This window comes from Labeo rohita, chromosome 8 (genome assembly GCF_022985175.1).
Source record: "Labeo rohita strain BAU-BD-2019 chromosome 8, IGBB_LRoh.1.0, whole genome shotgun sequence".
NCBI lineage: Eukaryota > Metazoa > Chordata > Actinopteri > Cypriniformes > Cyprinidae > Labeo > Labeo rohita.
The window spans coordinates 9,806,894-9,823,264 of record NC_066876.1 but is presented as its reverse complement, the minus strand read 5'-3'; the positions used below and the strand labels follow the sequence as shown (position 1 = coordinate 9,823,264).

At 36.1% G+C, this 16,371-nt stretch overlaps 2 protein-coding genes across 3 annotated transcripts; both read left to right on the top strand.

Moving 5' to 3' along the window:
* Positions 1 to 35: 35 nt before the first annotated feature.
* Positions 36 to 8,794, top strand: sf3a1 (splicing factor 3a, subunit 1). The gene is made up of 16 exons (XM_051117866.1): positions 36 to 139; positions 264 to 353; positions 778 to 887; positions 1,512 to 1,716; positions 1,845 to 2,102; positions 2,217 to 2,291; positions 3,709 to 3,859; positions 4,227 to 4,423; positions 4,570 to 4,687; positions 4,767 to 5,074; positions 5,229 to 5,462; positions 5,570 to 5,777; positions 7,667 to 7,827; positions 7,910 to 8,011; positions 8,140 to 8,211; positions 8,333 to 8,794. The coding sequence occupies exons 2-16, from the start codon at positions 306 to 308 to the stop codon at positions 8,432 to 8,434; spliced, it is 2,349 nt and encodes a 782-aa protein (XP_050973823.1). The 5' UTR covers positions 36 to 139; positions 264 to 305; the 3' UTR covers positions 8,435 to 8,794.
* A 1,140-nt stretch (positions 8,795 to 9,934) lies between these two features.
* On the top strand, positions 9,935 to 16,018 carry pold2 (polymerase (DNA directed), delta 2, regulatory subunit). Of its 2 annotated transcripts, none has more exons than XM_051116455.1 (11): positions 9,935 to 10,142; positions 10,241 to 10,491; positions 10,587 to 10,708; positions 10,781 to 10,904; positions 11,021 to 11,135; positions 13,181 to 13,379; positions 14,541 to 14,621; positions 14,831 to 14,988; positions 15,074 to 15,201; positions 15,565 to 15,666; positions 15,773 to 16,018. In XM_051116455.1, the coding sequence occupies exons 2-11, from the start codon at positions 10,278 to 10,280 to the stop codon at positions 15,931 to 15,933; spliced, it is 1,404 nt and encodes a 467-aa protein (XP_050972412.1). In that variant the 5' UTR covers positions 9,935 to 10,142; positions 10,241 to 10,277; the 3' UTR covers positions 15,934 to 16,018. The 2 variants fall into 2 exon arrangements, with proteins under 2 accessions (XP_050972412.1, XP_050972411.1); XM_051116454.1 differs by having other exon boundaries at positions 9,936 to 10,142; positions 10,255 to 10,491.
* Positions 16,019 to 16,371: the final 353 nt, after the last annotated feature.

Here is a 16,371-nt window from a genome sequence, read left to right as displayed (position 1 = left end):
TAGGTTTCCATGGTTGCTTGTAGGCAGAATCGTTCCTCAACTACATTTCCCACAATCCCCTTTGGCCTTGATACTGGAAGTGATTTCGATTTTCGTCTTGAGTGCGTCTTCTGTTGTGTGGCGGTTGGCGTAGCGAGAGGTTAGTGAAGTTGTTTGAAACTGTATATAGAAATTATATTATTTCCGTAATTTACAAGGCTTTACTTTGATTTCTGTCTAACAAATTACGCTTTAAACTGACAACAATTCTTTATTTTGCTTAGCGTATTTAATTCTGCCTGAGAAGAGCCTCTCGTGTCGCAGTCATGCCGCCTGGGCCTGTGCAGATAATGCAGCCGGAGCTAAACAACAAGGTATGAAGATATTATTTGTTTCTTTTAGACACAGTACTGGACTGATTTACCTGACTTATATTCAGTTACTAATATATTTGCCTTACATAAACATACAAACAAGTTAATGAACCATAGAATTGCATGTTTGTAGATTATGTTTTGAGTAGGGGAATGAATGGACCTCCCCTTCCACATCAAGTCCAGTCAGAACTGTAATAAATTATATATATTTTTTCAATTTCGTTCCTTTTGCATAGCTCAGCTATTATTGCATTTATTAAATACATAAATGACTGTCAAGTGTTATTTATTGGATTAAAAATTATGCATACTTTATATATGAATGAACTGTTCTTGGCCAGATTAAGGTATAGTAGGCTATAAATCCAAATGAATGCCAGTAGTTGAAATTTGGTTTACGATTTTTTGTTTTAATCAACAGCCCGAGGACCAGAAGGAAGAGACTCCAGCCACAAAGCCCATTGTTGGCATCATCTACCCGCCTCCTGAAGTCCGAAATATTGTTGACAAGACTGCCAGCTTCGTGGCCAGGTTTGACATTATATCACAAGTATACATACACTACCAGTCAAAAGTTTTTGGACGGTAAGAAGCTTCTTCTGCTCACAAAGCCTGCATTTATTTTAACAAAGTACAGCAAAAAAAAAAAGTACAAATTTGAAAAATGTTTACTATTTAAAATAATTTTCTGTTTGAATATATTTTAAAATGTAATTTAATACTGTGATCCTTTTTGAATTTTTCAGTGCAATTGGTGTATGATGTAAAAAAAAAAATTAATTTCAGATAAATGCTGATCTTTGGATCTTTCTATTCATCAAAGAATCCTGCAAATTAGCATATTAGAATGATTTCTGAAGGATCATGTGACACTGAAAACTGGAATGATGGTGCTAAAAAATTTAGCAGGAAGAAATTACATTTTAAAATATATTCAAATAGAAAGCAGTTATTTTAAGTAGTAAAAGTAGTTAAATAGTATTTCACAATATTACAGCTTTTGCTGTATTTTGGATCAAATAAATGCAGGCTTGGTGAGCAGAAGAGACTTCTTAAAAACAAAAAAAAAAAAAAAACGTTTAACTAGTAATGTAGTGCACAGTTTCATTGTTATGCTGTTGTTAAACTAATAATTAACCATTCTTTTATTAATAGAAATGGACCTGAGTTTGAGGCCAGAATTCGACAGAATGAGATCAACAATCCAAAATTCAACTTCCTCAACCCCAGCGACCCTTACCATGCCTACTACCGCCACAAGGTCAATGAGTTCAAGGAGGGCAAAGCTCAGGAACCATCTGCAGCTGTGCCTAAAGTCATGCAACAGCAACAAGCAGCATCACAACAGCTTCCTCAGAAGGTCAGGAACCTGTCAGTGATTTACAATACACCAGTAAAACCAGTCAAGCCAAAATCTTGCAGTCTGATTTGAAATCTTTCAGATTTAATTCTGTTATCCAGTACTTACACATTTTTGTGCTAATTTAGGTTCAAGCACAAGTGATCCACGAGACGGTGGTGCCCAAGGAGCCTCCACCTGAGTTTGAGTTCATTGCTGACCCTCCCTCCATTGCAGCCTTTGACCTGGATGTGGTGAAGCTGACCGCACAGTTTGTTGCCCGAAATGGCCGCCAGTTTCTCACACAGTTGATGCAGAAGGAACAGAGGAACTACCAGTTTGACTTTCTACGGCCACAGCACAGCTTGTTTAACTACTTTACAAAACTGGTGGAACAATACACAAAGGTATGAAACAGACTGATGTGGCTAAAGAGCACTGAGTATTGTGAGAAACCATATTACATATACAAGTTATTAAAGTGTGACATTAAATTCACTTAAATAATTGGTGTCTTGTAGGTTTTAATCCCTCCAAAAGGTCTTCTGCTGAAACTGAAGAAGGAAGCAGAGAATCCTCGTGAGGTTTTGGACCAGGTAAGTAATTAAAACAGCCATTCCAGATTACGCATAGTGGATAAGATGTCTACATAAGATATGCCTGATATGACGGTGGTGTATTATATTGATTCAGGTGTTTTAAAACCAAAAGACAGAACTTTTGGTGAATCAGAGTGTAGAACAGAAATTGCTAAATATACTACCAGTCAAAGTTTTTGAACAGTAAGACTTTGAATGTTTTTAAAGAAGTCTCTTATGCTCACCAAGCCTGCATTTATTTGATTCAACGTACAACAAAAACAGTACAATTTTGAAATATTTTAACTATTTTAAATAACTGCTTTCTATTTTAATATATTTTAAAATTTTAATTTATTCCTGTGATTAAAGATACATTTTCAGCATCATCACTCCAGTCTTCAGTGTCACATGATCCTTCAGAAATCATTCTAATATGTTGATGTGCTGTTCAAGAAACATTTATTATAATTATTATCAATATTTAAAATGGGATTCTTTGATGAATAGAAAGATCCAAAGATCAGCATTTATTGGAAATAAAAAGCTTTTGTAACATTTATACAGTATACCATTCAAAAGCTTGGAATCAGTGTAATTTTTTTTCTATAATTAATTAATCTTTTTATATTTCTAATCGTGATTACAATTACAGATGCCACAATTATGTAATCATTCAAAGATGCAATTCCAAAAAAAAAAATAAAAAATCCACTTACATCATTCTGCTTACTTAAGATGTGTGTGTGTTTCCTACAGGTTATCCTTTTTTTTTTTTTTTTTCATTGTTTTAATTTTTACATTTTTTTACTTTTTTTTTTATATTTAAAGGAGAAACTGTATATAAAAATTTGACATGCAGTTGCTTCAAACAATGAAAAAATAGTTTTGCTTCAAAGCTGTTCAGAACATCATTTAATGTAAATTGTGATTATTGTAATTAATAATCGCAATTACAATTTTAAGGAAAATCGACAGTTGTGATTTTTGACATACTCTTGCAGCCCTAATATAAATTAATACTTTTATGTAGCAAGGATGCTTTAAATTGATCAAAAGTGAGGATACAGATAATTATAATGTTCTAAAAGTTTTCTATTTCTGATAAATGCTGTTCTTCTCAACTTTCTATTTATCAAAGAAATTTAAAAAAAAAATCTACTCAGCTGTTTTCAACAATAATAACAATAATAATAATAATGATTTTTGAGCAGCAAATCAGAATATTAGAATGATTTCTGAAGGATCATGTGACTTGCGTAATGATACTAAAAATTCAGCTTTGAAATCACAGGAATAAATTTGCATTTTTAAATATATTAAAAGAGAAGACAATTATTTTAAAAAGTAAAACTTTGGATTAAATAAATGCAGGCTTGGTAGTGTACATGCCATATTATAAGCAAATACATCACTTCATTCCCCAATATTTTAGGTGAGGTATCGTGTGGAGTGGGCCAAGTTCCAGGAAAGAGAAAGGAAGAAGGAAGAGGAGGAGCGAGAAAAGGAGAGAGTGGCTTATGCTCAGATTGACTGGCATGACTTTGTGGTGGTGGAGACTGTAGACTTCCAACCAAATGAGCAAGGTAAGCATGAGTAGTTAACACAGTTTATGTCATTTTAGATATTTCATAAGATTTGTTATTACAAACATACTATTGCATCAGAAGAATGCTTTTGATTTTGCATTTACTGGCAAGAAATTTCCTAAATCTCAAATCCTCAATTTCTTTGGTTCTATTAGCCTACAGACACAATCTCACTTTTTTTATTGTAAGATAATTGAGAAAGTTTTTGTACTATACCAGTTAAAGTATTATTATTATTATTATTATTATTATTATTATTATTATTATTATTTATTTAGTATTTATTCCATATTAGTCACTGTTAAGTTCATGTTATTGGTGTTAATAAATAATTAATAATTAATATAACTTATGCAAATTACAGGAAATTTCCCTCCTCCCACAACTCCTGAGGAGCTGGGTGCTCGTATCCTGATTCAGGAGCGCTATGAGAAATTTGGAGAGAGTGAGGAGGTGGAGATGGAGGTAGAGAGTGAAGATGAAGAGGATGAGAGAGAGGGCAGGGAAGATGGACATGCATCTCAGCTAGACCAAGACACACAGCTACAGGACATGGACGAGGTGAGACAATCAGGGTGTTCATACCAATGGGATATGGAGGGGTTTAGTCATGCTTACTTCAAGAAGTTCCTTGTTCATAGATAAGCAATTTAAAATATCTAGCTGTTACTCTGACTGACTAGCATCTGTTCTTCCTCTCTCAATAGGGCTCTGATGAAGATGATGATGGCATGAAGGCTCCTCTTCCCCCTGATAACCCCCTGCCACCACCTCTGCCCCCCACCCCGGACCAGGTCATTATCCGCAAAGACTATGACCCCAAGGGTAAGGGCATTTATAAAAACACACTTTAACATACTAGAACACCAAATTGCATCCACTCACTTTTTATCTCTTCTTTCAGCCTCTAAGCCTCTGCCTCCTGTGGCCGTCCCTGATGAGTACCTCATCTCTCCCATCACTGGTGAGAAGATCCCAGCCAGTAAGATGCAGGAGCACATGCGCATCGGGCTGTTGGACCCCCGCTGGCTAGAGCAGCGTGACCGCAGCATTCGAGAGCGTCAGATTGAGGAGGAAGTGTATGCTCCCGGCCTGGACATCGAGAGCAGTCTGAAGCAGCTGGCCGAGAGACGTACTGATATCTTCGGTGTGGAAGAAACGGCCATCGGTAAGAAGATCGGAGAGGAGGAGATACAGAAACCAGAGGAGAAGGTAAGAAACACAAAGAAAGAAAAATATATTCACTGTTTGACATTATTAGTAGACAAATTAATTATATTAGAAAAAAAAAGTTATTTATGAGAGTTTCTATAAATCTGCGAGACCATAGCGTTTTCCTAACACTCCCATTCTCTTTTCTCCACAGGTCACATGGGACGGTCACTCAGGCAGTATGGCTCGTACCCAGCAGGCGGCTCAGGCTAACATCACCCTACAGGAGCAGATTGAAGCCATCCACAAAGCTAAAGGTCTGGTACAGGAGGATGACACAAAGGAGAAGATTGGCCCCAGCAAGCCCAATGAAATTCCTCAGCCACCTATGCCATCAGTAGCCCCCAGCCTGCCCAAACCCACCCCACCAGTCAGCACCGCACCTACTGTAAGTCTCAATCTGTTTCTGCATTCAGGAGTTTTGAAAGATCAGGTTGAGTCAAACACAAAAATGAAAGTGCTAGTTCTAACTAAATGTTCTTGCGTATATTCCAGATGGCGCCTCCAGTGCGGACCACATTGCTCCCTGCAGTTCCTGTCATACCCAGACCTCCGGTGGCCCCTGTGGTGCGCCTGGCCCCTGGGCAAGTTCTGGCCCCCATGCCACCCATGCTGCATGCCCCACGCATCAATGTGGTGCCCATGCCGCCCTCTGCACCCCATATTATGGCACCCAGACCTCCACCCATGGTGGTTCCTGCTGGTGAGTCTTTGGGATAATAGATCTGTTGCATAGCTGCTTGGTGATTTTAAAGCCAAAATTAAATAGTTGAATAGTCAATGGATTTTTCTGTTATACACTACCAGTTAAAAGTTTTTGATTTTTAATGTTTTACCAGAAGTCTCTTCTGCTCACCAAGCCTGCATTTATTTAATACAAATTACTGGAAAAGCAGTGATATTGTGAAATATTTTTACTATTTATAATGTCTCTTTTCTATTTGAATGTTTTAATATGTAATTTATTTATGTGATCTAAGCTACATTTTCAGCATCATTACTTCAGTTTTAGTGTCACATGAAATCATTCTAATATGCAGACTAATATGCACAAAATACTTAGATTTAAAAAGAGTATAGATTATATTGATTAGATGTCTTTTTCAAAATGTTATTCGCATATTACAACAGCTTGTCACCCAGCCATAAGCACTGTTATTCAATGAAACTGACATTAGATAGTGGGATAGTCTTACAGATCCGATACAGGGATGACGTTTTTCATTGGCGGTTCAATTGGCAGTCGGTGGAGCCATGGAATAAAAGAATAAAAAATGTAAATTTGATTTTATATTTCAAAATTCTGACTTTATTTTCGCAATTCCGAGATTATATCCCACAACTCTAGAGGAAAAACAACTCGTAATTCTCTGTTTTCCCCTCGGCTCAGAGTTTATATCCCACACTACAGTTTTTTTTTTTTTTTTTCCCTCAGAATGAACAAACTCACTAGTTAAATCGAGCTATAAAGTCCGAATTAGAAGATATAAACTTGCATTTGTGAGAAACAAAAATCAGAATTGTGAGATAACATAAAAAAATGTTATGTTAAAAAGTTAATAGTAATAGGTTTAAATAATATTTTGTGCTGTAGCTCTATGGCTAATACAGGACGTCCTTTATGAACAGCATATGTGAATATCATGTAGACCTATAAATCAAATTTATGCTTTAAAAGTAGAGTAATCATAGCAGTTTTCATCCATAGTATTGTTGTTTAAACGTCTGTTTAGCTTCAAATGGCGTCTTTGACTACAGTATTATATAAAAATTATTTGCATTCCGATTTTGACATCAAAAGACACAAAAATATATTTTTTTCTCTTATTCCATGGAGTTTACCTGTTTACCTCCATTTGCTACCAGTGTTTTTCTGCAACCACTATGCGCGCACAGCTGCAAATGACGTCACTGTGACGTCTACTCGAAATTGGTCTATACCATTCAAGCTTGGAGTCGATATAATTTTTTTTTTTGTTTGTTTGTTTAAAATATAGTAAAATAAAAAGCAGTTGTTTTAAATAGAAAAATACTTAAATTGTACTGTTTTTGCTGTACTTTGGATTACAAAAGCTTTTTATTTCAGATAATATTAATAATAATAATAATAAAAATTTCTTGAACAGCAAATCATATTAGAATGATTTCTGAAGGATCATGTGACACTGAAGACTGAAGGAATGATGCTGAAAATTTAGATTTGACCACAAGAATAAATTACATTTTAAAATATATTCAAATAGAGAGCAGTTATTTTAAATAGTAAAAATATTTCTCAATATTGCTGCATTTGCTGTATTTTGTTTTGGATCAATAAATGCAGGCTTGGTGAGCAGAAGAGAATTCTTTGAAAACATTAAAAATCTTACTGTTCAAAAACTTTTGACTGGTAGTGTACTTTTTTTTTATTTATTTTTTTATAATTATTTTAAATAATCATTTATATATTATTAATAATGATTGCTATATTTAATAACCCTAATATTATTAAATAAATAAAAAATAAGGAATGCTAATAATTGTATTAATTACCAAAAATTATTAATGTTATTAATAATAATTAATACAACTTTTTTTGTTGTTGTTTTATAGCATTTGTACCAGCTCCCCCTGTGCCTCAACCTCCCAGCACTGTTGCCGCCCCCATGCCTCCTGCCCATCCTCCACCTCCTCACGAGGATGAACCTTCTAGCAAGAAAATGAAGACAGAGGATAACCTGATTCCAGAAGATGAGTTCCTGCGCAGGAACAAGGTGTAGTGCAATTAGGCATTAAGAATATGTTTTAACCATTATCATATCAGTCATTTGTTAATCTCTTTAATTTGTCTTTTAGGGACCTGTTGCAGTCAAGGTTCAGGTGCCGAACATGCAGGACAAGACAGAATGGAAGCTGAGTGGCCAAGTGCTCAACTTCAACCTGCCTCTCACAGACCAGGTAAAGACTTTGCCCATCCGGTATCTGTATGCACCATTTGTGCACATTTTTACTAATCTTTAGAACTATACAGAATGCATATGAAATTCATGACAATGTGAGCTAATAAATTCCATATTGTGTCTCAGGTGTCGGTCATCAAGGTTAAGATCCATGAAGCCACTGGTATGCCAGCTGGAAAACAGAAGCTGCAGTATGAGGTAAATTATTAAGCATTCACTTTTTAAATAAAATAACCAAGGCAATTAATCTTATAGCACTGGTAAATTTAAAAGCCCTTGCTTTGAAAAATTAAATCTCATGTTATTTTTGATTCTTCAGGGTATTTTCATCAAAGATTCCAACTCTCTGGCCTATTACAACATGAACAATGGATCCGTCATCCATCTGGCCCTTAAAGAAAGAGGTGGAAGGAAGAAGTAGATCGCTCATATTCATCATTGTTGTTTGAACCTCCACATTTATTGTGTTCATAACCCTGCTATATTTGTACACTTCACAAACTTGTGCCGTGCTCTGTAGAAAAACTGCAAAGTAATCAGTGTCTTGTTATTATCTTACCATTGTGTTTACACATTCAGTGTGTGAATGATTAAATAAGAGAACATTTAATATTGGCAGTAGTCTTCTAGCAAACTGGCCTATTTTTAGTTTCACTTTTCATTGAGGTGATTAAATATGTGCAAATCTCAAGTTCAAGCTTTGAAACATCACATTTTGTGTGATGCATAAATACTTGTCTCTTAGGAAAATGTACCTAATAAATTTCAGTAAGAAATGTTATTAGCCATACTGTATTTATTCCTCACAAATATTAGCATTATGTATTCTTCATATCACAGTATTCACATTTTGGTCAGCATTAATAGTGTTTTCACGAGGCGTCATCAATCAGCCATATTGGTGGCACTGAACTTTTTTCAAATTCAGCTGATCATTGCTGCTGAAAAAGGTCAGTTATTGTCATGATTTGGGCTGTACTGATCGGCCAGTCCAGAAAAAAACATTGAGTAATATAGACTGCCACAACTGTTACAATAAATCAAGGAGAGGAGTGCAAAAAACTGTCTGAGAAATAAAAGGTGTTTGTGGTTGGCCAAACTGAACCAGGATTTCCAGGGCAAGAATCTTGACAACATTTGTGTTTGTTCTTATAATTTCCAGTCATGTAGGTGAAATATTAGGCTAATATCTTAATTAATACTACTCGTACACATCTTTACCACCTATTAACATTAGTTTGTCAAAATATTAAACCCTTTCCAACCTTTCAAAGGCCTTCTCTATATGATTTAACAGCTTCCACACATTTTTACTGTTTAGACAGTATAAATTAACAGAAAAATGTACTCATTAACTGTGCAATCCACCACAAAACCAGTTATAAGGGTCAATTTGTTTAAATGGTGGTTTATATATCATCTGAAAGCTAAATAAAGAATTCCACTGATGTATGGCTTGTTAGGATATGACAATATTTGGAAAATCTGGAATCTGAAGGTGAAAAAAACAACAAAAAATAAAAATGGAGAAAATCACCTTTAAAGTTGTCCAAATGAAGTTCTTAGCAATGCATATTACGAATCAAAAATTAAGTTTTGATATATTTACGGTAGGAAATTTACAATATATCTTTATAGAACAAGATCTTTACTTAGTACCCTAATGATTTTTGCCATAATAATTTTGACCCATACAATGTATTGTTGACTATGGCTACAAATATACCAGTGCTATTAATGACTGGTTTTGTGGTCCAGGGTCACACATATGGTGTAAACCAATAATGACGTATTAGCCTCATTTAAAATGTAAATAATACGTATAAAAAACGTTATAACTCTTCACACAAGCGCTAAAGATCAAAAAACAAACAAAAAAAAAAACAAAAAAAACAAGCGCTAAAGATCGTTTATGTTTCCGGAGGCTTTTATTTTGAAAGCGTGTCTTTAGCGGAACTCGCGTCACATTTTCATAGCGGTCATAGGTGAAATATTTAGCGGGAGTACCAAAAATCAACACAGAGCAGGTCGACCCGATTTTGTTATTTATTTTGTTTACTTCATCATCGAATCAAACTATATTAACAATATATTGTAGTAAAAAAACAAACTGGTAAATAAGAAGTAAGGTAAGAAACTAAAGCTACTGTGCTGTTGGTGTACAGTAAGTTTGACAACTCTATAGATTCTAATACATTCTCCTTATATAGCATTTATAATTTTTAAGCATTTATAATTTAGCTTCCAGAAACGTGCCCTCAGTCATGTTCTCAGACGTGATCGTGCCGAAGGAGACGTTATTGTCTCCTCCAGGCTCGGAGGAGCCCGTGTTTGACCGTCAGCAGCCCACATACAGCGGCTGCTCGGAGAGATTCCGCATCGGCGAGCGCAGCTTCAGCCGCCAGTACGCGCACATCTACGCCACCAGACTCATGCAGATGAGAGACATCCTCACCGAGAGAGCCACTCACAAGTGGGGTGAGAAATGTTTATAAAGTCACTGACAGGCTCGTGTTGCTGTTGTGTTCTGCCTTGAAACACTTTTGAACATGAGTGAATGTGCTGTGTTTTAGGCTCTGTCGTGCCCATCAGGAAGCTGTGTGACCTGCAGATGGGTGAACAGTGTATAATAGTGGGCACCATATTCAAAAGCATGGAGCTGCAGCCTTCTATCCTGAAGGAGATCAGTGAGGAGGTAAAAGATTACTAAGATACTACAAACTTTAGTTTTGTGTCCCCTTCTTTAACATTTCTTTTCTTTCTTCAGCACAATCTGTTGCCCCAGCCTCCTCGTGCCAAATACATCAGCCAGTCAGATGAGCTTATTTTGGAGGATGAACTGCAGAGGATTAAACTTGAAGGCAACATCGACACACCTAAGTTTGTAACAGGTGGGGTTGCAGGAACGTTAGGGAACATTTTTCAGTGTATAGCAAGACCAACTGATCTGTCTCAGTCGCCTCTTGCTTCTCAGTCTTCATGCTAAGTTGTGAAACTGTGTTTATAGGTAGTGTAATTGCCATCATGGGTGCAGAGAAGAATGATGGGAAATTCACTGTTGAGGACTTCTGCATGGCCGACCTTCCTCCACAGACACCCAGACAGTCTCTCAGCATAGACAGGTACACAAACACATCTGACATGACTGAACAGAGATCTGGAGGTTTGCTTTTTAGACATACTGTTGTAATGCAACAGAATTACAATTTTTGGTGGTGCATGTGCTGATAATTGTTCTTGCTCTTAAATGATAAATAATAAGTACTAAAATTAAAGGGGTCATCAGATGCCCATTTTCCACACGTTGATATGATTCTTTAGGGTCTTAATGAAAAGTCTGTAACATACTTTGGTTAAAAATTCTCAATGGTTGTGTAAAACAACACCCTTTTTACCTTGTCAAAATGAGCTCTGCAAAAATCATCCTGTTCTGGTTGAGGTTGCTTTAAATGTTAATGAGCTCTGCTCGCCCCACCCCTCTCTTTAAACACAAGTGTGTTTACTTTAGCTGCTAAAATTGCTAACTAGCACATTACTAGGAAAGGCGATCGCAAAGATTTATAAAAAAAAACCTTATACTCACTTCTACTGTAAGTGAAGCTGTCGAACACAGACAGATATATGTAACTGTAGATCGGGAGACACATTTCCTACACAAACAATCGTAATCCACTGCATCTTCAGTGGCTCAGATGTCGGGAGTAAATGACGACCACTACGTTCATTATTACATCCAGCAACACAACACCTCAATCGTTCAATTGGAGATATTCTTGTCTAATTTACATCCCTGCTCCAGCATTGAAACAATGGAGGTTACTGGACTGTTACAGCTGATGTAAGGTGGATCTGAGGTAAGATGCTCATGTCAATCAACTATCGTGGGAGCGGCCAACAGGCATCTGAGAATGGCTCAGTTTGAAAAAGGGGATATTATTTTTACAGATTAATTAAAAACCACTGCATGGATTTTTATCATTATAGGGTAGATTTGTACATACACTGCCAACACACATTAATGTTCAAACACCATGTAAAAGTGAACTTTGCATTCGATGACCCCTTTAAGATATTATTTTGTCTCTGAAAAACAAAAACTTAATAAAATCATTTAAATGATTACCAAAACAGTGTTATTTAATTAATAGCATTTAAAGTAAGGATTAGCATTTTAGCTTTAAGTGAGTGTTATATTATGACAAAAGTGATCAGGAAAAAGGGAAAAACACAAACATTAAAACAAATCAACCAATAAAAATAAATAATTTTTTTTTTTAAAGTTACCATGAAATCAAAATTGACAATCCTTTCTTTGTGTGGAGTGTTGCAGTGTTTGTTATAACAGATTAATCAGTGCACATCATTATATTTTTCATGATTTTGTACATCATAGTTATATGCACAGTATGTATGCATACTTGTTTCAACCTTTTATGCCTTAGGACTGTGTAATTGACAATAGTCAAGTCCCATACTCCCCTTTTTTTTTTTTTTTGAGAAACCATTTTACTTACACTGTCATTCAAAAGTTTGGGATTAGTAAGATTTTGAATGTTTTTTTTTTTTTGTTTTTTTTTTTTTTAAAAGAAGTTTCATATGCTAATCAAGGCTGTATCTGTTTGATCAAAAGCTAAGAAAAAAATGTAATTTTGTGAAATATTAGTGAAATATTGTTGCAATTTAAAATAAGTTTTCTATTTTAATATACTTTAAATATAATGCATTCCTGTGAAGCAGTGCTGAATTTTCAGCATCATTACTCCAGTTGTCAGTGTCACACGATCCTTCAGAAGTCATTCTAATATGCTGATTTATAATCAGTGTTGGAAACAGTGACTGATGAATGACTGATGAAAATTCTGTGCTGCGTCACAGAAATAAATTATATTTTAAAATATATTAAACTAGGAAACCAGTTGCAATAATATTTCACAGTATTATAGTTTTTTCTGTATTATTTTATTTGATTTTGATTCTAAAACTACTAAAGTCATGCTTTTCTGAATGGTGTGAATGCATTGAAGCCTTCAGAAGGATTATTGAAGGTTGTTTTAATAGTACTTGTACCAACTTCATTATTCTTTTCCTGGCAGACTTTACTGTGACAGTATAGAATCAATATAATACTCTTTCACCTTTTAACCTTTGCTGTTTTCTTGTTACACAGATTTGTCCTTCTTGCCTCTGGTCTGGGATTGAATGGCAGCAGAGCAGACAGTATGCTGGGATTGCAGCTTTTGGTGGATATGGTAACCGGTCAGCTTGGAGATGAGGGGGAGCAGAGTGGGGCAGCATCCATCTCTAGAGTCATACTAGCTGGAAATCTGTTGAGTCAAAGCACTCAGGACAAAGACTCAACAACGAAGGTGTGCAAATTGGACTTAAAGGAGAAGTCCACTTCCAGAACAACAATTTACAAATAATTTACTCACCCCATTGTCATCCAAGATGTTCATGTCTTTCTGTCTTCAGTTGTAAAGAAATTATGGTTTTTAAGGAAAACATTTCTCCATATAATGGACTTCAATGGTGCTCCCAATTTTGAACGTCCAAAATGTAGTTTAAATGCAGCTTCAAAGGGCTCTTAACGATCCCAGCCAAGGAAGAAGGGTCTTATCTACCAAAATGATGTCATTTTTTTCGAAAATGTAAAATTTGTTATACTTTTTAAGCACAAAAGCTTGCATAACACTAGCTCTGGGATATGTGCGTCCACGACGCTATGTGACGTAGGCGGAACTCAGTGTTTACAAAGCGAACATGCAAAGACTAATAAAGTGCAAGTAAGTCAAACGCTGTTTACAAACAAAAAGGTACAATGATGTTGGATAATTCTGAAGATATAGGAGAAAATGAAATGAGTTTTTCCCTATACCCTACCTTTTTGAGCCAGAGTACACAGATGATGAACTTAGAAAGAGAGAGGAGACTGCTGCAGCGACACAAGTCTCTCAAGCCTCGGGCAGACCACATTCAAACGAGACATGGTGGTGCATGTGTGGAAAATGCTGACCATTGCCAACGGAGCAGGAATCTCAATGCTGTCAAGAATGGACCATATCTATTCCACTGTCGAAAAGAATCAAGTCAGGTGGTGAGTCGCGTGTGACCTTTCGAGGTGATTCTGTAGTACGTAGCGTTGTGGGCTTGCATCCCAGAGCTAGTGTTACACAAGCTTTTGTGCTTAAAAAGTAAATGACCGATCGCTTTGCTAGATAAGACCCTTCTTCCTCGGTTGGGATCGTTTAGAGCCCTTTGGAAGTTTAAAATCGGGGGAACCAGTGAAGTCCGTTATATGGAGGAAAATACCGAAATGCTTCCCTTAAAAACCATGATTTCTTTATGACTGAAGACAGAAAGACATGAACATCTTGGATGACAAGGGGGTGAGTACATTATTTGTAAATTGTTGTTCTGGAAGTGGAGTTCTCCTTTAATTTATAAGCAGCACTAATCTTACTTTTAAAGCAGAATTTTAAAACATACAGTTAATTAATCTTGTAAATAAAACCATTTTCGATTTGAAGGCAAAGTATCTGACTAAGAAGACTCAGGCTGGGAGTGTGGAGGCTATCAGACTGCTGGATGAGCTTCTAATGCAGCTAGTGGTGAGTGTTTTTAGTCTGAAGTGGCCGAAATGTATTGTACCTCATTTATTCAGTATATAAAGCTTTTAGGACCAGGTCTCATAGTTCTTTTTTTGTTTTCTCTTGTCATGGCGGGTTTAGACTGGCTGTCCTTAGTGAAGGGATAATGAAGTGATTTTTACACACAAACCTGTTTTTATTATATTATCTCTCTGATTTATTTTCTACAGGCGTCTGTATCTGTAGATGTCATGCCGGGACAGTATGACCCAACAAACTACACTCTTCCCCAGCAGCCCCTGCACCGCTGCATGTTCCCTCTGTCTGTGCCCTTCCCCACCCTGCAGCTGGTCAGCAACCCCTACCAAGCCATCGTAGATGGCGTCCAGTGAGTAACTACCTATGTATTTGTCCTCTTTCAGTGGTATGATGTGGTAAGCAGCTCTTGACAGTAAATGTCTTGTTTCTCTCAGGTTCTTAGGCACAGCAGGGCAGAATATCAGTGATATTGTGAAGTACAGCAGTGTTGATGATCATTTGGAAATACTGGAAAGCACGCTGAGGTTTCGCCACCTGGCTCCCACCGCTCCGGACACACTGGGTCTGGACAGACTGTTTTCTCTGATTATTTATGTATTTGTGACAATTTTAGGCACTATTGTTGAATTATTAATGGAATTTTAGCATAATATCAAATTCAAATAAACAAAATCATGAGCTTCACATTCATTAATACACACTGATTATTGTGCTGAAATTTTTGTTGGTCCCATGTCCTTTTAGAGACATGTTCTTAAGATATTTTAGTTGTTGTTGTTCTCATTTACTTCAGCGTGGCTCTCTCAGGACCTAAAAATAATTTTAATTTTTAAAATTCATTTAGAATTTTTTGGAAATCTTGTATTACTATTTTTATAAAGCATTTTGAAAATGCTAGATCTGACATGTTTTGTTGGCCCCTTAGGTTGTTACCCTTTCTATCAGAAAGATCCCTTTATCATGGAAGAATGTCCTCATGTGTACTTCAGCGGAAATGCACCAAGCTACCAATGCAAACGAGTCACAGGTGAATAGACTATTTCATAATATAAATAAAACAGCACTGTTTAATCATGTGGCCATACATCTCCAATATTTTTGTATGGTGATTTTTGTCTTACTTTTCATATCAGGACCTGAAGGACAAGATGTTCTCCTAGTAGCAATCCCAGAGTTCAGCAGCACACAGACAGCCTGTCTTGTGAACCTGCGCACCTTGGAGTGCGAGCCAGTCTGCTTCTCCTCTTTTCCCACAGAGGATGATGAGGAAAATGAGATGAATATCAGCCATTGAACACTCACTTATCAATGTTTGTTTCTGTAGTCTATTCAACAAAAGCTGTTTCTGTTGTTGTGTTTTATTAATAAAGCTCCCTCTTTTGTATGGAAACCGTCTTTTGTGTTGTATTGTACTATGGGCCTTGTGTTTCTGTAAAAATATTCATGGTTATTAGGCTCATTTGCTTACATTTAAATGACAGTCTACGCTTTTGATGCAATTCCAGTATTTAAAACGTCACCATATAAACTAGCTCTTAATTTTATAATTAGAAAACAATTTCTAGAATAGTTTTAGCTTTTGAGTCCAGGAACTACATATATAAAATAGTGCTTTCTCAACAGAAAATAAGTGGCTCATTATTTACAGAGAAGCACTGTCTACTGGAAATCTATAATAATGATACTTTCCTGATGTTTGGTTGGTTTTAGCTGGTCAGCAGGCTGGTTTTAA

Bases quoted from the DNA above. Each gene is read 5' to 3' on its own strand.
- pold2 (XM_051116455.1), top strand. From the start codon at position 10,278: ATGTTCTCAGACGTGATCGTGCCGAAGGAGACGTTATTGTCTCCTCCA. The intron at 10,905-11,020 runs GTGGGGTTGCAG...CTGTGTTTATAG, and splicing joins CACACCTAAGTTTGTAACAG to GTAGTGTAATTGCCATCATG. The intron at 14,622-14,830 runs GTGAGTGTTTTT...TATTTTCTACAG, and splicing joins AGCTTCTAATGCAGCTAGTG to GCGTCTGTATCTGTAGATGT.
- sf3a1 (XM_051117866.1), top strand. From the start codon at position 306: ATGCCGCCTGGGCCTGTGCAGATAATGCAGCCGGAGCTAAACAACAAG. The intron at 2,103-2,216 runs GTATGAAACAGA...GGTGTCTTGTAG, and splicing joins TGGTGGAACAATACACAAAG to GTTTTAATCCCTCCAAAAGG. The intron at 4,424-4,569 runs GTGAGACAATCA...CTCTCTCAATAG, and splicing joins AGCTACAGGACATGGACGAG to GGCTCTGATGAAGATGATGA.